Here is a 27,100-nt window from a genome sequence, read left to right as displayed (position 1 = left end):
TCGAAATAATCGGCGTTGGTGCACGCGGCCATCAACTGTGTCGAACGTCTCAAGTGTAGCTGCCATTTTGAAACAACTGCCTCTCGGCGTGCGCAAGGTGTGCACGCCTGCCATCTCGTGGAAAGGTGGCGAAATACATGTACTTCGAAATGTATATTTCAGTTTTTGTGAATACATTTCCGTTTGGCTGTAAAAAAAATTACTCAATTACTTTTTGATATTCCCTCGCAATTAGTGTACCTGCTATTAATGTTCAAAGAGTATAAACACTATTTTGGGAAACTGTATAATCAATAAAGCCCGCATCACACGGAACTGGATTCCCAGTAGGTATGCCCTAGTTGGCGCTGAACTGGCTACCAATTTGCTAGTTTTCGCCTCACACGATACTTATCAGCGTACTTTTCGATAGACTTTTGTTCCCATACGAGGGAAGTTGTAATGGCGGCCGCGTGAGATGTAAACAATGTATCACTTCACATTTTTAAAAGCCGATAACTATTCAACAGAGAGAAATAACGTTTCGTATAAAACGTTTTTAGGTACAAAACAATGGCGCTGCTTAAATACATACTTTACAACGTTTACTGTACACGTATGGAAGAATATTTTAGTTGTTTCAAATGTAAACACCGTGCACTCAGCATAGATGGTGTAACCCAACGCGCCTTTCATGCTGTATACGTTATACATTGCTGGAGTAACACTCGGAAACCACAGACAAAAGCGCTCCTTTGCACACTCACAGATTATCTTCACATGGCGAAACTTTGCTCTGATTGGCTGTTCCACAGAATCCAGTCGAGGAAAGCAAGTAGCAATTAGAACATGTCCTATTCCTCCAAACCAGTCAAGCAGTCAGCCAGGCGGCCATGATTGCTACCTAGAAAGTTAGTTCAGCGCCAACTAGGGCATTCCTACTAGAAATCCAGTTCCGTGTGATAGGGGCTTAACATTTCCGTATTATATGTTTTGAAGTATACCTCCTCGACGTATGCTCTTACAACCAAAATCTTAAAGACTTTTATGTATTCATTTACTCTTCTTAAACATGGCGGAGATTAAAAGCTCTTACATTTAGCCATGTGTAATTAATTACATACAATAAGGAGATTAGATCGAGAATGATACAGGAGACTTAACAACAGTAGAAACTTATTTTTCGATCCAGTTTTTGGTAAATTATAGAAGCAAGACAAAATTTCCTTTGTGACTTATGTACACACACATATGTACCAGGTGGTTGTTCAGAGTGGTACAGCATGGACTGTAATGAGAGTAGCAGTCTGAAACTTCGTAGATATCCTAATGAAATAATGCGCTCGCGAATTATGAAAAAAAAAGTTCCAATTCTCGCCACCAGGGTAAAAAATGGCGTTGTAAGCAGTCAAAACGTGGAATTTTCCGTAACTCTGAAATCAAAGTCGCTGACATTGCCTAACCATTGTGTGAGCTCCCTGGTTATTGTTGGTGACGCTTGTTGCTTTTTTCCCTTTAGTGATGTGAATGTTCGCCAAACATTAAAAGTTTGATTTTTTCCGTGTAAAAAGCAATGGCTATTGCGAAGAAAGACCATGCACTGCTAGTGAAGTTGTTTTACCAGAATGGGATCAATAGCAACGCTGCACTGCGGAAATATCGCCAACAGAAAGGGCTGAGAAGAGGGCCAATGTCAATTAATGGGCTGAAGAAGATGATGAAGAAATTCGAGAAAACAAGTGAATTGGGTGTTGCACCAGGGAGAGGAATGCGGCCCATCCCCGTGGAAGTTGTGGACGAAGTTGCTGTAGCAGTAGTTGACCGTGCAGCACATGCCTCAACTTCTGCAACCCGTGCTAGAGCTGTGGCACGTGAATTGTCACTCCCCTGGTCAACAGTTCGCAAGGTTTTGCGGTGCATTTTACACTGGTATCCCTACAAGATTCAAACTGTGCACCAATTGAAACCTTAAGATATTCCACAACGCAGTGAGTTTGCCCATCGGTTTTTGGCACGCATGGAAGTGGATGACATGTGGCCGGGGAATATTCTGTGGACTGACGAGGCGCATTTTACTCTGGACGGTGCAGTGAATACTCAGAACTGTCGCTTATGGGGTTCCACTCGTCCACATGTTGTGCAGGAACAACCATTGCACTCAGTTTACGTGACTGCTGGGTGTGGGTTCACTAGCTCCTTCATTCTTGGTCCGTTTTTCTTTGAGGAGATTACACCTCGAGGGCCTGTTAGGTGTACAGTAACATCTGCACGTTATAGGGACCTCCTTGTGCAACACGTGATTCCAGCTTTCAGGAACGGAACTGTGATCACACCACCATTTTCATGCAAGATGGGGCAACACCACATGTCGCTCGCCACGTGAAAGATTTGCTGCGAGAAACCTTCACTAATGACCGCATCATCTCTAGGCAGTTTCCAGATGCATGGCCTTCCAGATCCCCCGACCTTAATCCATGTGACTTCTGGCTGTGGGGATATTTAAAACATCGGGTCTATCAGGGACATGTCCGGTCTCTGCCTGATCTGAAGGCTAGCATACAACGACATGTCGCTCAGATTTCACCAGACATGCTGCGAGCAACCGTCGACCATGCCGTGTTACGAATGCAGCATGTTACTGAATTGGGAGGCCATATTGAACAGTTCTTGTAACCGTAGTTCCTAATAAACATGCCAGAACCATTGTTCTCATGTGTTTGATCTTTCCTGCCATTTTCCTGTGACTATACCACATTTTGACTGCTTACAGCGCCATTTTTTACCCTGGTGGCGAGATTTTTTTTTCATAATTCCCGAGCGCATTGCTTCATTAGCATAACTACGAAGTTTCAGACCGCTACTCTCATTACAGACCGTTCGGTACCACTCTGAACACCGTCACTTTAATTATAACCACTTGGTATATTTGTACTTACAACACACTTTAGCATTTAGCAGCAATCTTTTAATTGATATCATTTTTCACGATTTGAATCTACACTAAGATCAGTATTTTTGACACATTGAAAAGAAAATCAAATACGTATAATATAGAGGGTTTATATGTGTTGGTACGATTGTAGAGTTCGATAGGTGGGGGGGAGGGTTGTTGTTGTTAAAATCCTAAACTAATGGCATTAGTGTAATATGTACAAAGGTACTATACAAATAATGTGGTACTGTAATGTACTATACATACGAGAAAGAGCACAAAACTCGACTTGCATTGAGAACCAATCATATAGTGTATATCAAAGCTGGTATTTTCTGTACTACAAGAAACCCTCCTGTGTTTGCTCCTGTATTTGCATGTATACTGAATTATGTTATGGAATAAATTTTTACCGTATTCCCATTTCTTAAAATTCCTATGACAATGTGCTCTGTCATTTTCGAAATTGCATGTCAAATTATATGTTAAAAACTCGATAGATTCTAAAATAGATAAACACCTCAATAAAACCTGGGCGACAATCTAACTTTTAAAATCTTTCAAAATTTAAACATTTTTCAAAATTTTGGCAAATATTTCAAAAAGCTCTGCCTCATTAATTTTGTTCACATTATTATAATTCCTAGCTAGGCACTTCCTCTATTCATTGGCAGAGCTTGGTGAAGGTAACTGATTCTATTTTAAAACTCCTGACTAAACAAGAAAACACTTCATGACATAAAATGTGAGGGTTCGAAAATTATTACGTATGGTACGGCGACACCCTTGGGGGAGTTCAAGGAAGAGGATGCTGAATTTTAGGCATCAATAAGGCTTCATTTACTATATTTATTATAATAATAATATCACAATCAATTAATTTGAGAAATGCCAGTGGTTTCATCTGTACTGTAAAGGTGTCTACAATTATAGTAAAGGCTTGACTATTAGCATACAATCTAAATTGGACTTTATCGAGGCTCTATCTTTTTATCTTGTACATTATCCAGTGTATATCATTTGACCTACTATATATTCTATTACTATGTCTCGATTCCCACCACAAACAAAATTACACATGTTCAAGAGAAGAGGCTCTCTCTCGAATCAGAACGATAGAATATTACGTAAAAAGATCAACAATGGATAATGTCCAATTAAGATTGCATGTTAATAATAAAAATCATTACCACTAACGAGGGTGGTCATGATTTTTTATTTTAAAAAATTATTTTCATGATTATTTTTATTTAAATCTATTTTTTAAAAAAACTCTTAAAATTGCTTGTATGGTTTCTGGCACCATACATATATGTTTTTCTTACAGAAAGGCTTTTACTGGTAAACGGCCGTGTAAAATATTTGAACAGTTAAGCAAATTAAAATTATATATTTCTGTTTCTGATATTACGTATGAACCTACTATGGAAATGTTTCTTTATAATAATTTCAGTAACTTTTTTACAGTGAGAAAAAAAATTGGATGTACTCTATAATTGTAACTTCAAATATTTTTTACAGTCTTTCTAACTGAATTTTGGCAATTTCTTTAATGATAGTTTGGAAAATAGCAGCTGCCATGTTTATTTACAGTTTAATGATAATTACACTATTTACGGTTTAACATGATTCGTATTTTGTATATTTTTCTACACAAAATGAGGGGTATTTTTGCCTCCAACAATTAATGAATTTTAAATCAAGAGAAATTTAAGTGTGCTTACAGTTTACATATTACATTTCCTTTCGTATGAGCTTCACCCCATCAGTACACATATTTTGTTTCATTTCTTTTCCTTTCTCAGAGTCTAATAAACACTATTAGATAATTACGAGATTAATGTATTTTCATCAAAAGTGATTCTGATGTCTACAAAATCCATATGTACATTATTCTATAAATTATTTAATTAAATCGCGATTTTAATCAACCACCTTGCCACTGACATTTATGCAAATATTAAACATTTTAGTGATTCAAAGATTCGAACCCAGTAACATAAACTTTAAAGATAAGAATTTTCAGTCGCCAATATAACACCATCGATTGTCAACTTCCATTATAGCACTGTCAAGTGGTGTAAATATGTCACCATTCACCACTTGGATCCTCAAGCACATCAGGAGTCCTTACGAAAATTCTTGATTCCAAACGGCCCTTGTTTTGGCCAACAACAATTTCATGCTGGCCTTCCTTCATTTTGATATGAATTAATCCATTGTTCTCGTGTCGTCTATCATCCACTTATAATACCCAACACAGCTTAGTCACTTAACTGCAATTGTACAGATAGTATCATCAAACAAGAACGTGAAGCGATTCCTGGATTACGTGATGGTCCTTTCTTCTGAATTTTGTACGGCATTGTACCTGGTTATCCATTGTTAAGATGTGTATGCACCTACATAAGCCTGGCAATTAGGGCAATAATGATTGGCTGTTTTGCAAGAATCCATACAGTATGGGAAAAGACAGCATGGCCAACACCTGCAGTGAAAAATAAGTATTTTTTTATACTGGAAGTTGCACAAGAAAAATCTGGCAGCATTTACATTTTTCAGGATATATGTTGTGTGACTAAACAGTTGATAGTTTATTTATAAAATCTATTCTTCGTAACGTAATTGTAATTAAATTTACGTACATTAAATAATATCTTGTGAATTTCTAATTTTGTTTCTAGAATTGATTGATTGGTTGATTTGCTTTATTTTACTTCTCTTCTTGTGCCACTTTTGGCTAATTTGCGAAGATGTGGAAGAGTGATGATATGATGAAATTGACGAATGGACACTCACAAACATTCATGCCCAGGCCAGGATTCGAACCCGGGACCCCTGGCGTCGGCTTTTGTCTCTAGATGTCGAAATAAATGTTGTGGTGATAGTTGTTTTGCGATTTATATTATCTCAAGGCATGAAAAATAATATTCGATCGTGAGAAAAAAATGGGTTATACAACTTTGAAGCTTTATATTGGACATTAAAAAAGAAAGAAATAGTGAGTGAAATTCTCACACGTAAACTTGTGTCTTGAATATATTCTGGGAAGTTGCAAGAGTAATACTACAATCTTCGGCCATTAGCAAAGTCCTTCTCACAAACCTTTGTTTTTGGTCTTATCTGATCAATATTCAGATAAGGAAAGGGAGGAGGAAACGTGATGAGAAAATTAAATACATTATCTGCCTTTTAAAATTATCAATATCTACGTCACAATTGACATGCTTTTGAGGTTTTTTAGTTGGTATGTGAAAAGTGTGATTCTTTATTTCCCTCCATCATAGGTTTTCTCCTCGTTCCATGTACAAGAAGCAGGGATAGAAACATTTTCATTTCATTAGAAAGCCAAACTCTTATATCACGATAATGGCACTTTCATAATTAGAAATATTATAGCTCCATTGTAATAACTAATGTAGCTTAGGTATTACTTAATACAGGATGATCAAAAAGAGACGCAACATTATGGGGTAATGTAATTGATTATTATCACTATATTTTTGTTTGTTAGGTGGTAACACATAAATTGGGGCTGTAGACTGCATAAACAGCTGATTAGGCAAAATTGTATGGTGTTTAATGACACACAGTAGCATCTTCATAACATTCTTTTATGACACTGTGAACAGTGACCAATACATACATGGGGCGAGAGTTTGTTGACACTATACAGGCAGATTTCAACAGGATAGTTCTACAGCGCATACCGCCAACAACGTAATGGCGTATTTGGTACACTGTTTTCATGGTCAAGTAATCTCTCAGGAGTTGTGGCCAGCTCGGTCTCCAGATTTATCACCACCCCACCTGCCTACGTAACCATCCACACACTTTTCCGGGATTGCAAGCAAATATTCAAAACTGCGTTGATGCAATTTCACAGCAATCGTTTAAAAAAGTCTTTATCTTTAAAAACATTATTTACCGTATTACCTTGTCTGAATCTCCCAATGGCGACCACTCATTGCAGCACGTATTGTAAATATTGTACAATACATCGTTTCCCCATAAGGTTGCATCTCTTTTTGATCACCCTGTATGATAATGCATTACTTCTATTAGCCGTGTAAGGTGTGATCTTCTGAGAAGGTATCAAATTGTCAACCTCTCTTCAACGCAGTACAGGCACTCTAACGAGGCTCTGCCGCCTTGTCCCACAGCCAGTGTAACATTGTGTGGAATTGTGTTGACCTGTGTTTATCCTTACATGTGCTGACTGTTCCTTTACAGCCTAGTCTTTAACTAGAGTGTGGAAATTTTATCCTCAGATGGCTTTAGTTGTTGGTCAATTTCAGTATTTGGTTTACATTTTGAGTGAGGAAGTTTTACAGAGGGTAATACGAGACAAATGTACAAGGCTGTTACTAATCTTATCAACCAATATTACACATATGCAAAGGTAAAGATGGGAAGCTACTTACGGATCAAAGTAAATGCCTGAAAAGATGGGCAGAATATTTTCAGGAGCTCTATGAATGTAACTTCACAGATATTGTGGATGAAGAGCAGCTCCAAGTAACAGAACGTGAGTTAGAAAGACCATCGTTCCACGAAGTGAAATGTGCAATATTGAAATTAAATAATAATATAGCACCTGGAGAAGACTTGGTCTCCGCAGAGGTATTTAAGAACGGTAGAGAAGCACTCTGGAGGAAAGTCCACAAGTTAGTCTGCATGATATGAAACCAATATAATATACCCAGCACCTGGAGTTATCTTTCCCATCCATAAAAAAGGCGATAAAGTGAATTGTGGTAACTACAGAGGAATAACCCTGCTAAATATTGGATACAAAATATTCTCCAATATTCTGTACATGAGAGCATCTAAAATAGCATAAGAAATGCTAAGAGAATATCAGTGTGGATTCCGTTCAAATAGATCTACTATAGATCACATCTTTACCATAAACCAAATTATGGAAAAGTTCTATGAACATAATATAGATCTGCATCTTTTATTTATAGACCTACCAGCGGGCATTTGATAGTTTGCACAGAGCAGGGTTTACTACGGTAGGCTATTAAAGAAAGCAGGATTCCCAGGTAAATTAATAAGACTGATTAAATTGACTTTAGAAAATACAACAGCTGGAGTCCTGGTGCAGGCTGAAGTCTCGAAAACTATTAAAATAGAAACAGGGGTGAGACAAGGGGATGCGCTATCCACTTTAATTTTTATTATTGTGCTACGTGATATTATAGGATCACTGCAAAAACGGGGGAACATACTCTACAAAACAACTCTGATACTCGCTTATGCTGATGATATTGTGATAATATCGCGGACCATAACAGATCTTAAAGGCACTTTCTTAAAGATAAATATCAAATCCAGAGAAATTGAACTATTAATTAATTAAATCAAAACGAGATACATGAGAATATCCAGATCACAAACCAGACGCAATCCTGTGGTTCTGCATGTAGGTACATACTGTTTTGAAGGAGTTTCCACTTTTACCAACCTTGGAGACCTTCTACATAACAATATAGAAGAATAAGAGATATAGTTAACCACAGGATCCAGGCTGGAAGCATACAATATTATGCACATATAGAATTATTCAAGTCCAAAATCCTCTCCAAGAACACAAAATTAAGACTATATAGGACACTCAACAGACCGGTGATAGCCTATGGTGCAGAATCCTGGAAACTTGCATCCAAAGTAGAAAGCAAGGTAATGTGCTTTGAAAGAAAACTCTTACGAAAGATTTCTGGCCCCATTAAGAATGAAGATGGATCCTATAGAATTAGGAATAACATGGATCCTGAAGAGTTGATCCAACATCAACACGTGAGGAGATACATCAAATCACAACGGTTAAGATGGGCAGGACATCTGATGAAAATGGAGGACAGATTACCACGCTTGGTATTAAACCAGCAACTATAGGGAACAAGGCTGAAAGGAAGACCGAGGGGAAGATGGATCGATGCGGTTGAGAATGATTTGAAAAGGATGAATGTACGAAATTGGACGAATGTAGCAAGACAGAACGAGGTGGAAGAAGTTCTCTCGTTTGGTAAGTCTTTGGTCTCGACAGAGCCGACAGTCGGTTGCCTTTGTTGTACATTTACAAACGATGCCGGCTTTCGCAACAAGAATAAGAAGTACATATATTGCCACCAGACGATAAGCCGCGCGCTTTTTCTTCTGTTATGAACTTGTCACCCATCAAAACATGCCAATTTTAACACACACACAAACCAACATGCATCGCATTAAGCAGCAAAATTAACAGCTTCCATCATACAATTCCTACAAGAACATATGCCGATGCCGGAGCCGAGGGTTGAAATGCTCATGTATCCACATAATTTATTTCTTTTAAGCAATTCTAAAGTGATGAAATATGAACAATAGTACTGGAGGCATTATGGAATTTAACGTTCACTAACCAAACACATGCACTTTCACTTACACACACGCAATACACACACACACAATGTCAAACCAGTCAAGTACTTAAAATAAAAATATGGTGTTTACAATCCAACAAAACTCACCGTCATTTTGCCTTTCTCCTTCCGTAACAGAAATAGTGCTTCATATTTACATTTGGCAACACTAGTCGCTAGCTAGCCAATGAATATGCACTGCATAAAAGAAGCAACCACTACGCCATGCTATATTGCCACATTACCGTCCGTTCCTGCCGAACGGTGTGAACCGCGAGCTGGAGCGCTATTCAATTGTTTTCAATGATGTTTGACAATATGGCAACAATGGCGAAGGTTGGCGAGCAGGGTAGAACACGTGATGCTACGAGAGAGAGAGACGAAACGAAAATTGGTATCTGCGCAACGGCAAAGATATGTGTGCTTGCTCTCTATAACCTGTATCAAAGCCCGTGTTGAATGTTTCTGTAGAAAAATATATTCTGTATGTGATAAAGTACTTGGTTATCTATCTAAAGGCATGGCTTTGATGAGGGTAAATGGAGGGACCAGTCTTAATACAAGGGATGATCAGATAAAAGGAATGCAAATACTGTAAATTTCAGTAGGTATTCTTTAGGCAAAAACAAACTGACACACGTGAAAGGATACTTCATTCGCTACTTCTCAACATAGTCTCCTCTCCAGTTCAAGCATTTATCTCAGCGCTTCACGAGGTTCATGATGCCATAGAACTCAGGGTAATGTTGTCAGAACCGAACCCTTACGTTCTGGCCTGGCAGGTTTTAGATGGCACGTGCTCCATCATCCAGCATACTTCCTGGCAGGGGTGTACCGAGAATCTCGGGGGCCCTGGGGCAAACTACTAAAGTGGGGCCCCAGTAGTTATAAAGGGGCTAAAGGGGCACGTTAGCACACACCCCCAAATGCAATTTGAAATTTTGATATTACACCAAAAACTACTGTTTTTTAACATCAAATTCCCACTCAGACCCTTTTTAGCTGTGTTTACGAACCCAACCCCGAAGCTCGTTTCAGTCGTTTTTCACTATTTTGTTTGTAAATGTTCCCCAGCAAATTACTTGTTATTAAGACTCGCGCATTTTATTCTTCAGCCCAGTTGTGTTACACCTATGTGGTCACAGAATACATTGGTCATACATTGGAAGTGAATAAATTATATGTATACTCTATCCAGACCCTCTCTGTAGCAAGCGAACGAAAACAAGTCTCCTGCGCAAGTAGTGACGCGAGACGGCTCCACCAATGAACATGTGAGAGGGAACGGGATTGCATGGAGGAGGAAAGCGGCTGCAGTTACCAGCCTTCGCAGCAGCATGTACTGCTTCTCTCTGCCACTCGATTCCCCCTTCCCTTCTCTGCCGTTATGCGCGGCCTCGCTTCAGAGGTAGCCAGAAGAGAGTATATTTGTTTTGAATCTGCTAATCGAAATCAAGTTTATATGTAAATTAGTCTGAACCACAGAGAAGTAAAATAAAGGGGGAGGGGAACGGAGAACCTTTGTGTCAGAGAAGCTGGAATTCTTCTAAAAGACTGATTTTTTTAGTGAGTTCGGACACACACTACATACGCCCCTGTTCAGTATCCATCAATACAATAGAGCAGTGAGATGGAATTAGGTTTTTCTTTCTCAGGCTGAACTTGCAACATGGCTTTGGCCCCCCTTACAAAGTTATGGATGGACGGTTAAGATGCAATATCGCACTGCACGGGGGTGAGCATCACCCCCAAGGCCCATGACGCACTCCTCCCCAAAAAGGTAGAATATTCTCTCCCCGTTTATACCGAATTAATTACTCAAATTATTTTTGTCAGACAAAATTTGCGTAAAAATATAATACCAGAGGTGTAACCACGAATTTTTGTCTGGGGGGGGGTGATTACCAGGATAACCGTAACAATAATAATAATAATATTAATAATGGCTTTAGTATTATTATTATTACTACTACTACCAGTAGTAGTAGTAGTATCAAAGACGTTATTATCCTTATAAATTACGCAAAAAGAGGGTAGAAGTTTGTGCTAAAGCATTTGTTTGGAACAAACTATTTGAAATATTTTTTCAACACCATCAATTTCACATTAGCTAATAATGGAAATAAAGCACACAAACTGTATTTTTGAATGGCAGAAAATGAATGATAAATGTATTCCGAAGTTACATGTGTAACTTTAATGTACAACATATGTTTTACACATATGCAACATGGAGCAACATAAAATAGAAAATACATATGCAAGAAGCTAACACTAAATTTTTTACGTATTCAAAGCTTATTCAATACAAATATACAACACATATTATTTAAATACATTACGTTAGAGAAAACTAGTACAATGCGAGCGAAGCGAGCAACAACATTTTTTGATCCAATTTTTGCAATTGAAAACAATATTGATTTAATAGGGCCCAAATAATTTCACTGGACGCCATGGCATTCTCTCTTTCACAACTTTTTTTTAGATCATTCGACTCCCATGGCCGACTTCCGCCGCCCCTACCTACAGTTCTGATCTTGACGAAAACGAGAAAGGAGATAATGCGAGCAAAGCAAGCAAGCAAGAAAATTTTGCAAAATGTATTTTTATTTGCATAAAATTTTAAATAAAAGGGGTAATTGCTTCTCTGTGCCCGCCCTGCAGGCGCACTTGGCCGTCAATGTTTGTCTCCCCTTGCTACCCTAGAATTGACTTCCGTCGAATAACCCCCTGTGGATGCGTCACTGTATAATACAGACATATTTAAGAACCTTATTCTGCCCAGTTTGTGTGCTCGACTAACCTTGTATTAATGCGAATAAAACACCCCCCTTCATCCAAACCGATTCTAAAGGCATAAGAGGTGGTGCTTCATTTCAACCCTATCGCCGCGATCACCCACAGGTAGGTAGAAAAAACTATACATAATAACCAAAACTAAAAATCAATAGCTAACAAGTCAATCAAACGATACGGTTTTGTGTGAAGATATATAGAATTGGTATAAAATGTTGTCCCCCAAAAAAATTCCCATGACGTAGGTGCGTCATCAACCCCCCTATGGGCACCCCTGGCACTGCATGAACTTTCCTTCAGAGTAGCCTACTTGCAGAAAACGTAGAACAAAGAATTAGTTTACATAGCAATTTCTAGGGAACCTAGTATTCAATTCGTTGTTCCACAGATTACCAAATCTATTTAATAAGATCTCGAGCAAAATAGATATTTTCAACCTCATGCTCGACTTTTGTGTAGAACCTGCAAAGAATTTTTCATAATTAATTAACTGTTGTTCTTTCTTACCAGTTAAAAATTGCTCCTCCTGTACTGGAAGGTTTATTATACGTAAATAAAATTAGTTTTCTTTTCGGAAACGTTACTTACACGAAAATACACATTAGGAGAGCTATCATGTGTGTTCTTGTATTGCTCTCATATGTCACCCTAGTGTGTATGGCGTGATGGCACGACGGGCAAGTGATGTTGGTGGGCCTCGGCCCTACAGCTGCACCTGCAGGAAAAAATTCCATTATAAAAAACACAGATACGTGGCAGTATTGGGTTTGAAATACAGATAATGTAAATTAGGCATGCACAGTGGCAATGATTAGGGAGAGGCGTCGGAGGGCAGTTGTCCCCTACTTCTTTCCCTTTTTGTCTAAGCAATTTGGTCTCTTAAGAGCCATTATTTTGAAATTCGAAGTGAGATGTTGTATTTTTTGATTGGCTTCATTTTTTTATATGTTGAAGTAGGTCATGAGAAATGAATTTTGTGCAATTTTGAGACCTCGGTTTTCTTTCCCCTGTAGAAAATGTCAAAGTTCAAGGTCAGGCCGCCCATTTTTTCATTTTTCAAAGAAGTGTACCCCCTCCCCCAACACTCAGCTTGTCCCAATTCTTGATCAAATTTCCTCCCATCTAGGTATTTCCACTTCAAGCTCTGCATTCAGTAAATGCTTTGACACTCCATCTGGATGCTACTGTAGTTTTCTCGTCATGTATATTTTCGTACTGACACTTAGTTCATTCACATTGTAGAGATACTGAATTTAACAGAAGTAATTTTTGCAGACTCTGACAGCTTTTCTCATTAGTTCATGGAACAGCCGTAGTCATCTGGTCTTCTTCTTGCCTGATTGTTCATGTTCAGGATGGCTGCATGATTTAGTTAAGAGCAAACATTTGGCCAGGTGGGTAGATAATATTACATTGAAACAATTTAATTTACGAGAGACCTAATGGCTTCACCTTTTGTGGAATACTTGTTGTACGTTTCGTCATCTAGTTCTGTCAGACGGGAGAACTGATCACTTTTTGAAGGCTTGTCCGCACCACAATTCAAACAAAACTAAGCAAATCTGGAATACCCCATTATGCTTGAAAGGTGAAGCCCCCGAAAATACTATACATGTGTGCCTGATGTTTCAAAATTTCTTTAAAAGAATTGCAATGATGATAAAAAAAAGCACCTTGGTTATTTGCAGTAGCAATATTAAAGATGATGGAAATATCCTAAACCTACTTTTCCTTCGCCTATTTGAGATTGATTGCCTGCTGGGTTATTTTACGTTGCCTTTCTGTCACGTTTTTCTAATCACGGCAAAGAGGGTGAGTAATGATATTGTGAAATCAATGAAGTGACACTCACAAAGAAAAATCAATCATCCCCAGACCGGGATTCGAACCCGGGACCCCTGGAGTCGTGGGTTGCTGTGGTAACCACTCCATCACGAAGGTCCGCTCTTAGGCCTGCCTGAATTGAAATTGGTTTATTCTGGGAATCTCAAGTTATGTATAACAAGAAAGTTATGTTTTATTTGGTACAATAATACAGAATCATTTACAAAAAACTCTTATTGCAATATAGACAGTGGCGTGCTTAAAGGGGGTGGTGGGGATAATAACCCCCCTTTGGCCCAGTAAAAAGAATTTCAAAGGCAGGAAAAAATGGCAAAGAGATGGCTGCCTACTAAAAAATGTATAGCCCCTCCCCTCCTTTCGAAAGTCCTTAGTACGCCACTGTATATAGAGCTTTGTTTTTAAGCTCACTTTATTTACAGGAAAGCTACTCGGGACTGGGTGCTTACAGTTTTGAAGTGGGATCCGAACAACTTATACCTCAATCTTGCATCTTGATTACAAGGATGCGACGTTACCACTACGCTATCCATCAAAGAAAGAAAAACGAAAACTGCCCCACAACTTGTCAAGACATGGGCTGTTCTATTTGGAACAAAGAAAAGTAGGAGAAAGGTCTGTTCCACTTTCTGATAGGGGAGGAAGTGTGATAATTTACTTTGACATTTCCTAATATTTTAAAAATTATTTTCTCGAAACTGGGAGGAGGCCCCAAAGATTTTTTTCGTTTCCTCGTGGTAGTACATACCTATATTCACCTACAAGTTGGCATACTTAGTGTATTTTTACCTTGATGCTGTTTTGAGATAGGCCTAATTCTAAAGACGCGGATTTCGCAAATTTTGAGTATTCAAAGGGTTATATCTGCTAACAGCATCAATATCCCAGTAATGTGCTATATCAGGTAGCTTGTCCTAATAGTGAGCTTCAATGCCCAGCAAACAAATCTTTGGGGCGTTGCTCAACCAAGATATTAAGGGCCGAAAACAGGAAAAAAATTCATTTTGGACCTTCTTTGTTGCCGCATAACAATGGAAAGCAACAATGTCCCATCAAAACAATTGGGTGTATATAAGCAAAAAGTCTTATATTAACAGTATATCAAAACAAAAGTTTGGGATGTTGTTAATTTCCAAAGATACAGCACTCCGAATTTACCCATGTTTCACTTTTCATGAAAAATGGGCGGTCTGACCTGGAACTTTGACATTTTCTACAGGGGAGGGAAACATTTTTCGAGGTCTCAAAATTGCACAAAATTTCTCATGACCTACTTCAACATATAAAAAAATGAAGCCAATCAAAAAATACAACTATCTCACTTTGAATTTCAAAATAATGGTTTTAATGCTAAGTCTTGTCTACAAAGGTAATAAACTTTCCTTGCCCCTTCAGTTTTATTTAATTATGTATGCATTTATTTACCTTCAACAGAGACAAATCTCCAATTACATATTATCACATTACATGTACAAATGATTTAGACTGGGGCTGGTATTGTAACCCCGGAATAGGCAAGCCGGCAACAATACAGTAGTCTGAAAGAGTCGACCTTGAAGAGTGAATAATGATGAGGGAGGCAGCTAGATGTCAGGAGTAGTGTGACTTGCGCGCCATTTTACGGGCAACCTGTGTGGCGTCACTGACAGATCATGGAATGTGATTATCACGGACTGAGGTGGACTGCGTGGTTCTTTGGAAAGAAGAGGAGAGCCCAGATTGCGCGAACATGACCATCAACAGCGGTGTGTATCGTGCTTGTCTACAGAAGCTGTGTCGCCGGATACGGCAGGATCGCAAAGGAAAGTTGTCCAAGAACGTCCTGTTTCTTCATTTCAATGCTCGTTCGCATACCAGCCACCGCACTGAGGATAAGTAAGCTGAGATCACCGGAGTTCAATGTGTTGGTACATCCTCCTTACTCACCAGACCTCGCACAGAGCGACTACGCTCTCTTCAATGAAAATGAAGAAGCCTCTACTCCGTGTCAGATTTCGGGACAATGACGCCTTCCAAGCAGCTGTCAGAAACTGGGTGCGTGATATCCAAGAGATTGGTACCATGCTGCCATACGAAAGCTACGGGAAAGGTGGCAACGTTGCATCGCTCTTCGAGGAGGATATGTGGAGAGGGCTGAAGCCTAACCTGGGAGCCAGGACCATCCACGACATGGTACGTGTCATTAGTCTAAATCATTTGTAAACACCCCTCGTACATTTACAACATGTACATACATAGACACCCTCACTCAAGACCTCTCCCTCCTTCCTCCTTTACACACACACATACATTCATATAGACATGTAATACATAACACACGTTACATCTTGGATTTGATTGATTTGCTTTATTTAACTTCGAATTTTGTGCAACTTTTGGCTAATTTTCGAATATGGTGATGGAGTGGTGATATGGGGAAATTGATGAATATACACTCACACACATCAATGTCTAGGCCAGGATTCGAACCCGGAGCCCTTGGCCATTACATTTATGCAGGATTGTTAAAGGTCCAGGAATTTTGAATAAATTCAATTCCGGTCCAGGAGAGAAAATCAGCAAGCGTAAATGGGATCCGGACCGTAAAGAACCTTCTTATCTGAAGTGTTTCAATTCGGTCCAGGGACCTTTTTACCAGATCAATTTAAATACGGTCCAAGAACTTTCTTTCCGGCTGAATTTAAATTCGGTCCAGGTACCTTTTTCCGGATGATTTTAAAAACTATCCAGGAATTTTTTCCGGATGAATTTAAATTCGGTCCAGGAACATTTTTTCAATGAAACAATAAGCAACTTGGACCGAAATTTAAATTGTGCGAGAAAAATGGTTCCGGTTCCCCAATAGAACCCATTAGAATTTCGTGGACCTTTAGAAACCCCGCATCTAGGTGACAGAAAAAGTTTACCACTGAACTGTAACAACAAAAAAATGTCCATATGACAGGAATCACACAGAACACGTATCAAAAAACACTGATACAAAATATCATTACAACAGACTTCAATATGACATAATAAATTCATTATTTAAGAATAATATCCCTTTAACACGTTCATAAATATTGGCACCTAATCGCCGTTACTGGGCATGTACACTTGCGTGCAAAGAAATAGACCCACCTCACACTTTTGACATAAAATGTTTTTCAGAAACAAAATAAGAAGAAAATAAGACAATAAATGAAGTATGAAGTATGGTGTTTGAAAGATCATTTAATAACGCTTAAAGTGAACCTAAATTTATTAACATTCCTTTATTCTTATAAGCAAAAATTTTCAAAATGTAATTCTTTGAAAAAAAAACACCGTTTCAGAATGATAGAAAACTGCGTTTTCAAGAACTTAAACAATAACATATGGTAATAATTGTTAATTTCTAATAACGTGTATGGCCTCCCCTTGCTCTAATAACAGCCCGCATACGATTAGGCCTAGACTGAATCAAATTTAATATTTTTTCCTGTTGGAAATTACGCCACTCGTCTTCTACCGCAACACGAAGTTCTAGGATCGAATTAGGGGAAGGAACTCTGGCGCGAACTCTTTTTTTTTTTTTAGCTCGTCCCACAAATGTTCAATGGGGTTTAGGTCGGGACTGCATGCTGGCCACTCCATCACTCGAAAACCAACCTCTGCAATGTACTCACGAACGATATTTGCCGTGTGCGGCTTTGCATTGTCGTGCATAAAAGTAAAATTTTCTCCGACGAAACCAACATAAGGCACAACATGTTCTCCCAGAATCTCTTCAATGTATCGATGGGCTGCAAAACCCTTTCTGTGGCGACCATGACCCTCCCTAGTGATCACAACAATATTCGTTCGTGCTTCCATAGAAACTGCATTCCAGAACATGGATGAACCAGCGTTATAACTGGTCCGCTCTTCAATGCAGCACTCAGCAAATCTCTCGTTGGGTCTCCGGTAAACTCTTTTTCTCCTGTCCTTGCCATAGAGACGAATCCTGGTCTCATCGGAGAACAGAACAGACCTCCATTGCGCCAATCTCCAGTTCTGATGATATTGTGCGAACCGAAGGCGAGCTCGACGATGAGCCGGTGTTAGTTTTGGACCAGTTGCAGCTCTTCGAGGGGTCAGGTTCCCTTCCTGTAGCCTACGTCTTACTGTCCACTGACCAATAACTACACCTCTAACCTCACAGAGCTGTTATTGCACTTGTACTCCATTAAATCCTTAGCGTTGTTGACACAATAAAGCGGTCATCTCTCACAGTTGTAGAACGCCTTCTCCCTGTTCCTGGCAGCCGACGATTTGTGATTTGCGATTTAATTTGCTTTATTTTACTTCGTTTTGTGCGACTGTTGCCTAATTTGCGAAGAAGGGGATGAGTGATGACATGATGAAATTGATGAATGGACACTCACCAATGTCCAGGCCAGGATTCGAACCCGGGACCCGTGGCGTCGTAGCGCAATGTGCTAACCACTTCGCCACAGGGGCCGGCCTGGCCACCGACGAAAGGAATCAGTCTCTTCATAACGTTGGCATACCCTTCGAACTGCTGAGCGAGTCATATCTAATTATCGCGCCACATCTCTCTGACTAAGCTCACTTTGGATTAAAGCAACCGCTTGTGCGGCTAATTCCGGTGTTGCGTGCATTTTACAAAACAGTAATAAGCTTATGCACACAATAACACACTGATAAAATTCTGATAGTGAATAATATAAAGACTGATGCAGAAAGTTCTCAAAAAATCAATTCTGACAGCGATTTTTGTACCTGTCAGAACACGTCATACGTATTTATTACTGAACTTTATCTACATATACGAGTGTGGTTCAGCATGCTCCGCCCCTGACATAGAAGGAACCCTCGTACGAAAACCAAATCACTGTCACTTTTCAACATAGTCCCCTGCAACATTAACACACTTTTCCAATCGGCCTTCCAGTGCTTCAATCCCAGCAGAAAAAAATTATTTTGGTTGGTCCTGCAACAACATCCATAACCTCGGTACACTGGCAAAATGTTTTCCACAAAGGTGTTTCTTCATGTTCGGGAACAGGTGGAAGTCACTGGGAGCCAGATCTGGAGAATAAGGGGCATGAGGGACAATTTCGAACCCTGCTGCATAAATTGCAGCCACCGCAACTTGGGAGGTGCGGGCGGGAGCATTGTCACAATGGAACAACACACCACGGGCGAACATTCCATGGCGTTTCTCCTTGATGGCAGTACGTAATCCTTCAATTAGGGTTGAAGAATAAACACCTGTGATTGTCTTTCCCTGTTGGAGATAATCTATCAAAAGGATTCCTTCTGCATCCCAGAACACAGATGCCATCACTTTGCCCTTTGATGGTTGAACCTTGAATTTCTTTGGGGGTGGAGAATTGGGGTGTTTCAATTGCATGCTTTGGCGTTTACTTTCGGGATCGAAGTGGTGAACCCACGTTTCATCCATTGTAACAAATCTCTTCAGAAACTTTGGCTTGTCAGCCTTTATTGTCCGCAACAGGTTCTGACTTGACACACGACGTGTTCTCTTTTGGTTGACCGTCAGCATTCTCGGGCCCCAATGTGCAGAGATTTTTTTCATTAACAAATGATGATGAATAATTGAATGCACACTGCCAGTTGAGATGCCACATGTGTCTGCTATATGGCGGACAGTCACTCGTAGGTCTGCCAAAATCATGTCATGCACTTTTGTAATCATTTCTGCTGTGTTCACCATTGCAGATGAGCCACCACCATGCTCATCTTCACAGGTCTGCCGACCACATTTAAATTCATGGCACCATCTGTTCACTAGATCATATGAAAGGCTAGAGTCTCCAAGAGTTCCCACCATATCTGCATGGATGTCTTTCGGTGTTAGATTTTTCTTGAGTAAATATTTTATCACTGCTCGGACCTCAGATTTTTCCATTGATTCACATGTGGCTACACTTCTTACTAATCATCAACGTGTAATGAAAAGAGAAATTGTTGTAAATTCTTGAAACTTTGTGGATATTAGTCTAAAGAATAAACAATGTTACATATAAAATTACAGGTCTCTACTATCACTGGAAATGGGTCAGGGGCGGAGCATGCTGAACCACCCTCGTAAGTAGGATTAGACGCTTCCATTTGGATAGGCGAATACAGAGTTCACTAGCGCCTCCAAACGGTTGGAAGAAAAAGTAAAACATTTTATGTGCCTCCAAACAGTTGTAAGAAAAGGTAAGAACAGGTAAACATTTTATGTCAAAAGTGTGAGGTGGGTCTATTTCTTTGCACGCAAGTGTATATAGGAAAATATAGTGAACCACCTAAGTACGTTCAAGCAGGCATAATGAAAATTAGTGAAAACCCTGTACTCTGTGATGCAAATCCTTCACTTCCGGTCATCAGGAATCCCCCCCCTCCCCCCCAGTCCAGATCTGACGTTATGAGAAATTTTCACACGTCTAAATATTACTTACTTGCCACTGTGACTGTTTGCACTGGAATGACGTAGTGAGTTTCAACCTTCGGAGGTGCTGGCGGGTAAGGGTTCGGTGTATAGGGCGGCGGGGCTTCCCTGTAGGCTGGCATTTGCTCGTTAGGAGGGGCAGTCGCCATGATTATAATTATCTGAAAAAAAAGTGACATAAAATTACACTGTGGAAATCATAATATTAAGCATACATACGTATACAAACACGCACGCACACACACACAGGCACGCACCCCCCCCCCCACACACACACATTAAGGTGCTTCAAAAGTGGATGGAAAAAATATCTTTGTATTCTTGTTGATCACACCCTCTCATTTGGTGTCGTCCTGATTGCGAACAGTCCTAATTGCGAACATCTTAATTGCGAACACTTGCTGCCTGAACGGATTGGTTTGATTTGGTGTTTTAAGTCCACTTTATGCACAGTAAGACTAATCGGGACTGGACCTACAGCTTAAAGTGGGGTCCGAACCACTATGTGCCTCCACCGGGTATCGAACCCGGGACCCCTTGATTACAAGGCTACGACGCTACCACTGCGCCATCGGGGAGGCCCTGCTGCCTGAACGGGAATAACACCATATTACCTGGAAAAGCTCTGTCCTAATTGCGAACACAACGTTTCTGCCTTTGGACCTAGAACATTTTTAACGAATTTTTGAAAAGAGCTCAGTTCCACACTTGAGACCGCTTCTAGCTCAGTCGTTGTCGACCTCCGTGGCGGAGTGGTTAGCACAGCGCGCTGCAACGCCAGGGGTTCCGGGTTCGAGTCCCGGGTAAGGCATGGGTATTTGTGTTTGTCCAAACGTGAAAAACTGAGAATACTGTAAAAATTGAAAAGTGTAAAAGTTGAAAAAGTGTGAATGTATGTCCTAATTGCGAACACCGCGTAGGGGTATTCCTTTTTATAACGAAAAAAAAAGTCGTTAGGGCGTCTGACTATCATGCAAGAGACTCGGGTTCGATCCCCGGTGGGGAGAACCGGGATTTTTTCCACCTGTTCAAGCTGTTCCGGCGCCCACCCAGCGTCGTATAAAGTGGGTACCTAGAGGAAACTCTGGGTGGTAAAGGCGGCCAGGGGCTTGGTGCTGATCACATCACCCCCACCTTCGGCCGTGATCAAGAAAGTGTGGGGCCCTAACTCCACACTCCCTATACGCCTTCGTGGCGTAGTGCAAAGCACAGGGGAGCATTTTACCTTTTTATTTTTGTTGATCTCACCCGCTTATTTGGTGGCGTCCTGATTGCGAACAGTCCTAATTGCAAACAGTCTTAATTGCGAACAGTCCTAATTGCGAACACTTGCTTCCTGCATGGACAGGAATAACACCATATTACCTGGAAAAGCTATGTCCTAATTGCGAACACAACGTTTCTGCCTTTGGACCAAGAACTTCTTTTAACGATTTTTTGAAAGAGGCTCAGTTCCACACTTGAGACCGGTGAGTGCCTTATCTGTCACGGTTGGAACATACAAGATTAAAGTCGTCGCCGAAGTTTATATAATTTAATAATGAAAGTATGAGTTATTTTTTTATCCGAGTACATCCTACACAATTCTTAGCTGAAAACAGATTATTAACTTTAAATTTCAAATTCAAATTCGAAAGATATGTTCTTTAAAAAAATAGGATTATCACTAATCTCTTCCGCAAACATTAGATATTTTGGGGGCAAGGTTGGCTTAAACAATATTTTATATGTGTAAATATATATATATATATATATATATATATATATATATATATATATATATATATATATATATACACACACACACACACACACATACACACACCAACACACACACACACACACACACACAATCTGTCCCTGTGTGTGAATTTTTGGGGGGCAGAAAGTGCCTTGCAACCCCAAAGTCGGTGCCTTATTACTACTACTGCTGCTACTACTATTTCTTCTTATGTTATTTTGAATTACATATATTTGTAATTTCCATTTTCTGTAGCCTATATCTATGTACAAATGTGTGCAGAACTGTGTACTTAACATTAATTCATGTAGGGCAAAATGCTGTTTTTTATAGTTCGATAATAATCAGTGTAAGATTGGCTGTAAGCTTAAATGTAACCCTAATGATAATAATAATAATAATCATACATTAACTCTTTCCAAAATCTAGAAATCTCAGGGGAAGGAAGTGCCCCTCTGGCCCCCCTTCGAACGCCCATAGTCCCAGCCTTTCTAGATTAACGTTGATTTTGTGGTTCTATCCCTCCACTGCATTATTTGTCCGGTGCCCAAAGGCGTCAACTGAAAATAAATTTTGGGGGGGCCAAGGTTGGCATAAACAATTTTTATGTATGTAAATATATTATGTCCCTCTACGTGAATAATGGCCTTGGAGGGATTTACAAAGTAGAAGACCACGATAACACAATCAGACTGGCTATTATTGCTAGTCAACCCAACTGCCTCTCTGGGTCACTACCCTTATTTGTGTCTGAAAACATGTGCTCGCAATTAGGACATGGAATTACTTCTTATTTTTATGTGTTCCCAATTAGAACATTGTTCAAAATTAGGACACAACCACTCATTTTATGCCAATATACCGTATATAAAGATAATTTGTGTAAATTTTCGGTAAAATATATTTATATTTAGATGTCGCCCAGTTGAAATTTCGTAATACAATTGTAAATACTAAAATTGGAAAGGATGCGTGATTAATAATAAAGTTACATATGTTTCATATCTATAAAAAAACGTAATGGGTCGATACGCAGTTTTCAATTTTTCAATTGTTAATTGTTATTTAACATATAAATACGTACAGGCTCCACTTAGCAATTCAATCTATCTTAGTCCGAGTAAACAAATAATCGAAGAAAGACTCATCATGAAAAAGACAATTTACAATAAGGGCATTCCATTCTCAGACTACATTTTTTGACATTAAAGTAACTAATCTACTGATAGTTAAGCAACATTTTTCTTACAGTTTATGTGCAGATAATTATGAACTAAACACTGTTGATTAAGCATAACTACCCTTAAAATACTTTCTTATATTTATAGCTACAAGTGAACAAATTTGTGTCACGGGTGGGGCAGATAAAACACTGTCTCTCCACTTAATAGTAAATTTATTTTAATTTCTGTGAATTGTTAAATGATGATATATAAATTATTGAAGACAAAGAGATGAGTTAATTGACCTTTGAATATTCTAATGGAGTTGAGGGGAAAATGTAACAGTTAAAGAAGAAGTTAATTGTTTTTTTGGTGTAAGGAGGGGTACACGATAGAAAGCACAAGTAAATCAAAAAGTTAACATAATCGAATAATATGCAAAATACCTTCTAACTTAATTATGCACTACTTGGATTTCTATCCAAATGATAATTTCAGATTGTTGACTCATAATATAGAATAAAATTACAGAATTTCACATAATTTCAAAAATTGAGATTCAGTGGCATTTTGACATGGAATGTCCTAATACGATAATTAATTTCCTCGTCTAACCAGTGAATCGAAGCCAGCACACTTAAGAATCATTCTATTGAGCTGTCAGGCATTAGGCATGCTGTTGGCATTATTACATTAATTAAATATATAATATGTAATGCATTCATGGTGATTTGTGCAAGATTCTAAGGAGTGGTGGTTGAACCTAGTGAACTTCATCTTGCTTGCTTGCTTGATACTGTTTCCTTAGCACATAATCGCTTTTAGTATGCTATTCGACAGGCAAAATACATGTTAGTTGCAACAGTGATTCTCTGCCACGTGGCTGCATGCATAGAGGACAGAACATGGCGTTTTCCGAGGGTTCGTAGCGTCGAAATGGTATCTCAAGGAACAAAATATCACCAAGAAAAGTTGTTCATCTGCTGTGCAAGTTTGTCGGTGTTGTAGTGAATACCCTCTACACCAAAGAAAAACCGTCTCATTACGAACAGTTCTAAAAATCTCTACCAGATGGCATACCATGTACTGAAATGTGGAATATGTATTGTCTTGTAATCACAGTCTGACTGAAATTCCTCAGATAAGACTAATCTGATAAAAGGCCGTAAAAGATGAAGTTAATGTTTTCCTGCCACGGATCGACGTATGATATTGAGAGGAACAAAATACTCGTAATAACATTCACATATTACTAATACTGAATCACACGAGGCTAGACTTCCTGCAGGATTTGTTGCTTCGACTTGGACTAGCGATGTTGTACGTACTTTTTCATTTGAATATGAGGCCCACCAAATGGTGGGGCTCACAATCTCCATGTAAATCCCGGCCTGGCACTGAGCCAGCTAAAAGCGTGGAAGTTTGAAAAATAGTAAATATCGCGGCATCTTGTGAAAGTGTTGTCCTATTAATTTAATATTCTTTGTAATTGCAAGGAAATAGCTCGGAACCGTTGTGCATGATACACAGCATGTTGTCAAATATACTGTAAAGCGGGGGGAGGGGGAGGGTTGGTAGGCGCCGTTACTGGATGAAAGTTGTATAATAGTGCACGGAAAATTAGTACACAAAACACCCAAACACTGAACAAACAAGCTAATAAAAGCAACTGACTAGAACAGACGTACGCTTGGCAAACGTTGTAACGGGCGAGCGATGTTACCCCTACAACTTTTATTTCGAAACTGAAGTCGTTGACACTCATCGAGGCACACACCCACAAAGATGATTGGTGTACAGATAGAGCTATGTAGCAAAAAAAAAAAGTAGGTCAGCCATAGGCGTGCACACGCCCCCCCCCCCTAATCAAGGACGTCCGGAGGTTTTTCCACGGAGGTACAAGCAAGGTATTTTTTTACCCCGCCCTCAAACAACACCACTTGAATTTGAAATTATCGCATTAATGTAAATTACTATGACTGAAATCAAATTATACGTGTGAAATGTATACTCTTCTAGTTGACATTCGATTTCCAAGGGGGAGGTGTGGCCATCCTTGCGCCCCCCCCCCTTTCCAGATGTCCATGTCCCTACATTATTATAGTCCTTTCACCTAGAAATTTAGTGTAGAGGAATCTTATCGCCGATATTAAACGATATGATACTCTTAAAGAAAATCAAGTATTTTCAAGCCTATTAAAGTTCAAAGCAACTACGGGGAAGCGGCTGCCATATGAAATTAATATTGTTTTCACTTTGCAAAAAATTCGATCTAAAAATCTTCTTGCTTGTTTCGCTCGCAATTTTCTTCTTTTCTGTAATGCATTCTAAATTGCCAGAGAGAGAAGTTATAACTACTAAGTACTTCAGACTCTTGCTGCTAAACAGTTTTCTGTTAAATGCATGTGTTTGGAAAAAAAGAAGCGCGGCACATTTCAGAGACAATTTATTTATTCGTTATGGTTGGTGCCTGTATGTTGCTGCATTCTATACAGTGTGTAAAAAGTGTTTGGACACCATTGATGGTACGTAAACAGGGGATCCGCTCAGGGTTGTGGGTGCAGGTAGGCGAGTGGAATGAAAACCACATCATTCTACCTCATATACTTGTTTATATGATACAACAGGAAAATACAAAATATAAAAAAGAAACCATCTATCAACAATAATAACGAAAATATCACATATTTTGAACACAAAATGTCTTTGGACACTTGCCATTCTTGTCCATATTTTCTGCAAAAAACACAAGCATTTAATATTTTGTTGGATTTCCTTTGGCACAAATCACTGCCTGGAGCCTGTCTGGTACAGATTTTACCAGATCTGCAGTAATCTGAGGTGAAATGGCGTTCCATTCTTCCTGCAATACTAATGTTAGGTCGGATTTGTTGGATATGTTTATTTTTCTTATCTGTTTCTCTAATACACTACATACATTTTCTATGGGTTCAGATCTGGGGATTGAGGGGGGGGTGAAGTTGTTTTGGGGTGTTATATAACAGCCACAATTTTATATTAAGGGCGGTATGCTTAGGATCGTTGTCCTGTTGAAACAAGTAATCACTACCCAAGTTCATTTGATCCGCACTAGCGCTCAAATTATTCTTCAATATATCAATGTACATGTACTGATCCATCGTTCCCTCTGTGAAATGCAACTTGCCGACCCCGGCAGCATTCATTCAACCCCATACTAAGAGTGAACCGCCACCGCGTTTGACAGTTGGGATTAGGTTTCGCGGCTCCAACTCTGTATTTCTTTGCCGCCATACCATATGCCTACCATCCGACCCAAATAAGTTGAATTTGCTTTCGTCCGAAAAAAATGACCTTGTTCCAGAAGTCTGCATCTTAATTGCGGTGATATAAGGCAAATTCGAGGCGTTTCTTTCTGTTTATTGCACTAACCCAAAATTTCTTCATTGCCACTCGTCCATGGTAGGCATTTCGTCGGCATACATTACGAACTGTACTGGAGGAAACTTGCTTACCTCGGTCTTGAAGGCTTGCAGCCAACGTCGGAGCACTAGTTTTGGGGTCCTTTTTGATAGTTCGCAAACTAACCCGTTCGTCTTGCACAGAAAGCACTCTTGGTCCTCCACACCTCCGCTTATTTTCTACTGTTTTTCTTTCGCCAAAGCGATCTATGATCACGTGCACTGTTGATTTAGGAATTCCAGATAAGCGTGACATTTCCCTTAATGATTTGCACTGGTTGTGTAACCGGATAACTTGCCGACGTTCACGAAAGGTGAACTCTCTCCTTCCGGGACCCATGTTGCACTATCGTGTTCAATGAGGCGGAGCTAC

General features: G+C 39.4%; 1 protein-coding gene across 1 annotated transcript; it reads right to left on the bottom strand.

Annotated features, from left to right (window-relative positions):
- Window positions 1-4,807: 4,807 nt before the first annotated feature.
- LOC145981631 (lipopolysaccharide-induced tumor necrosis factor-alpha factor homolog) lies at window positions 4,808-26,880 on the bottom strand. The gene is made up of 4 exons (XM_083115012.1): window positions 26,782-26,880; window positions 20,394-20,544; window positions 12,706-12,832; window positions 4,808-5,399 (listed from the first exon to the last, which is right to left on the bottom strand). Exons 2-4 carry the CDS (start codon window positions 20,530-20,532, stop codon window positions 5,297-5,299), a joined length of 369 nt encoding a protein of 122 aa, XP_082971138.1. The 5' UTR covers window positions 20,533-20,544; window positions 26,782-26,880; the 3' UTR covers window positions 4,808-5,296.
- Window positions 26,881-27,100: the final 220 nt, after the last annotated feature.

The sequence above is a fragment of the Lepisma saccharinum genome, chromosome 29 (genome assembly GCF_977018435.1).
Source record: "Lepisma saccharinum chromosome 29, izLepSacc3.1, whole genome shotgun sequence".
Classification (NCBI taxonomy): Eukaryota; Metazoa; Arthropoda; class Insecta; order Zygentoma; family Lepismatidae; genus Lepisma; species Lepisma saccharinum.
The sequence above is the reverse complement of the archived record's forward strand: the minus strand, read 5'-3'. Positions and strand labels throughout refer to the sequence as shown.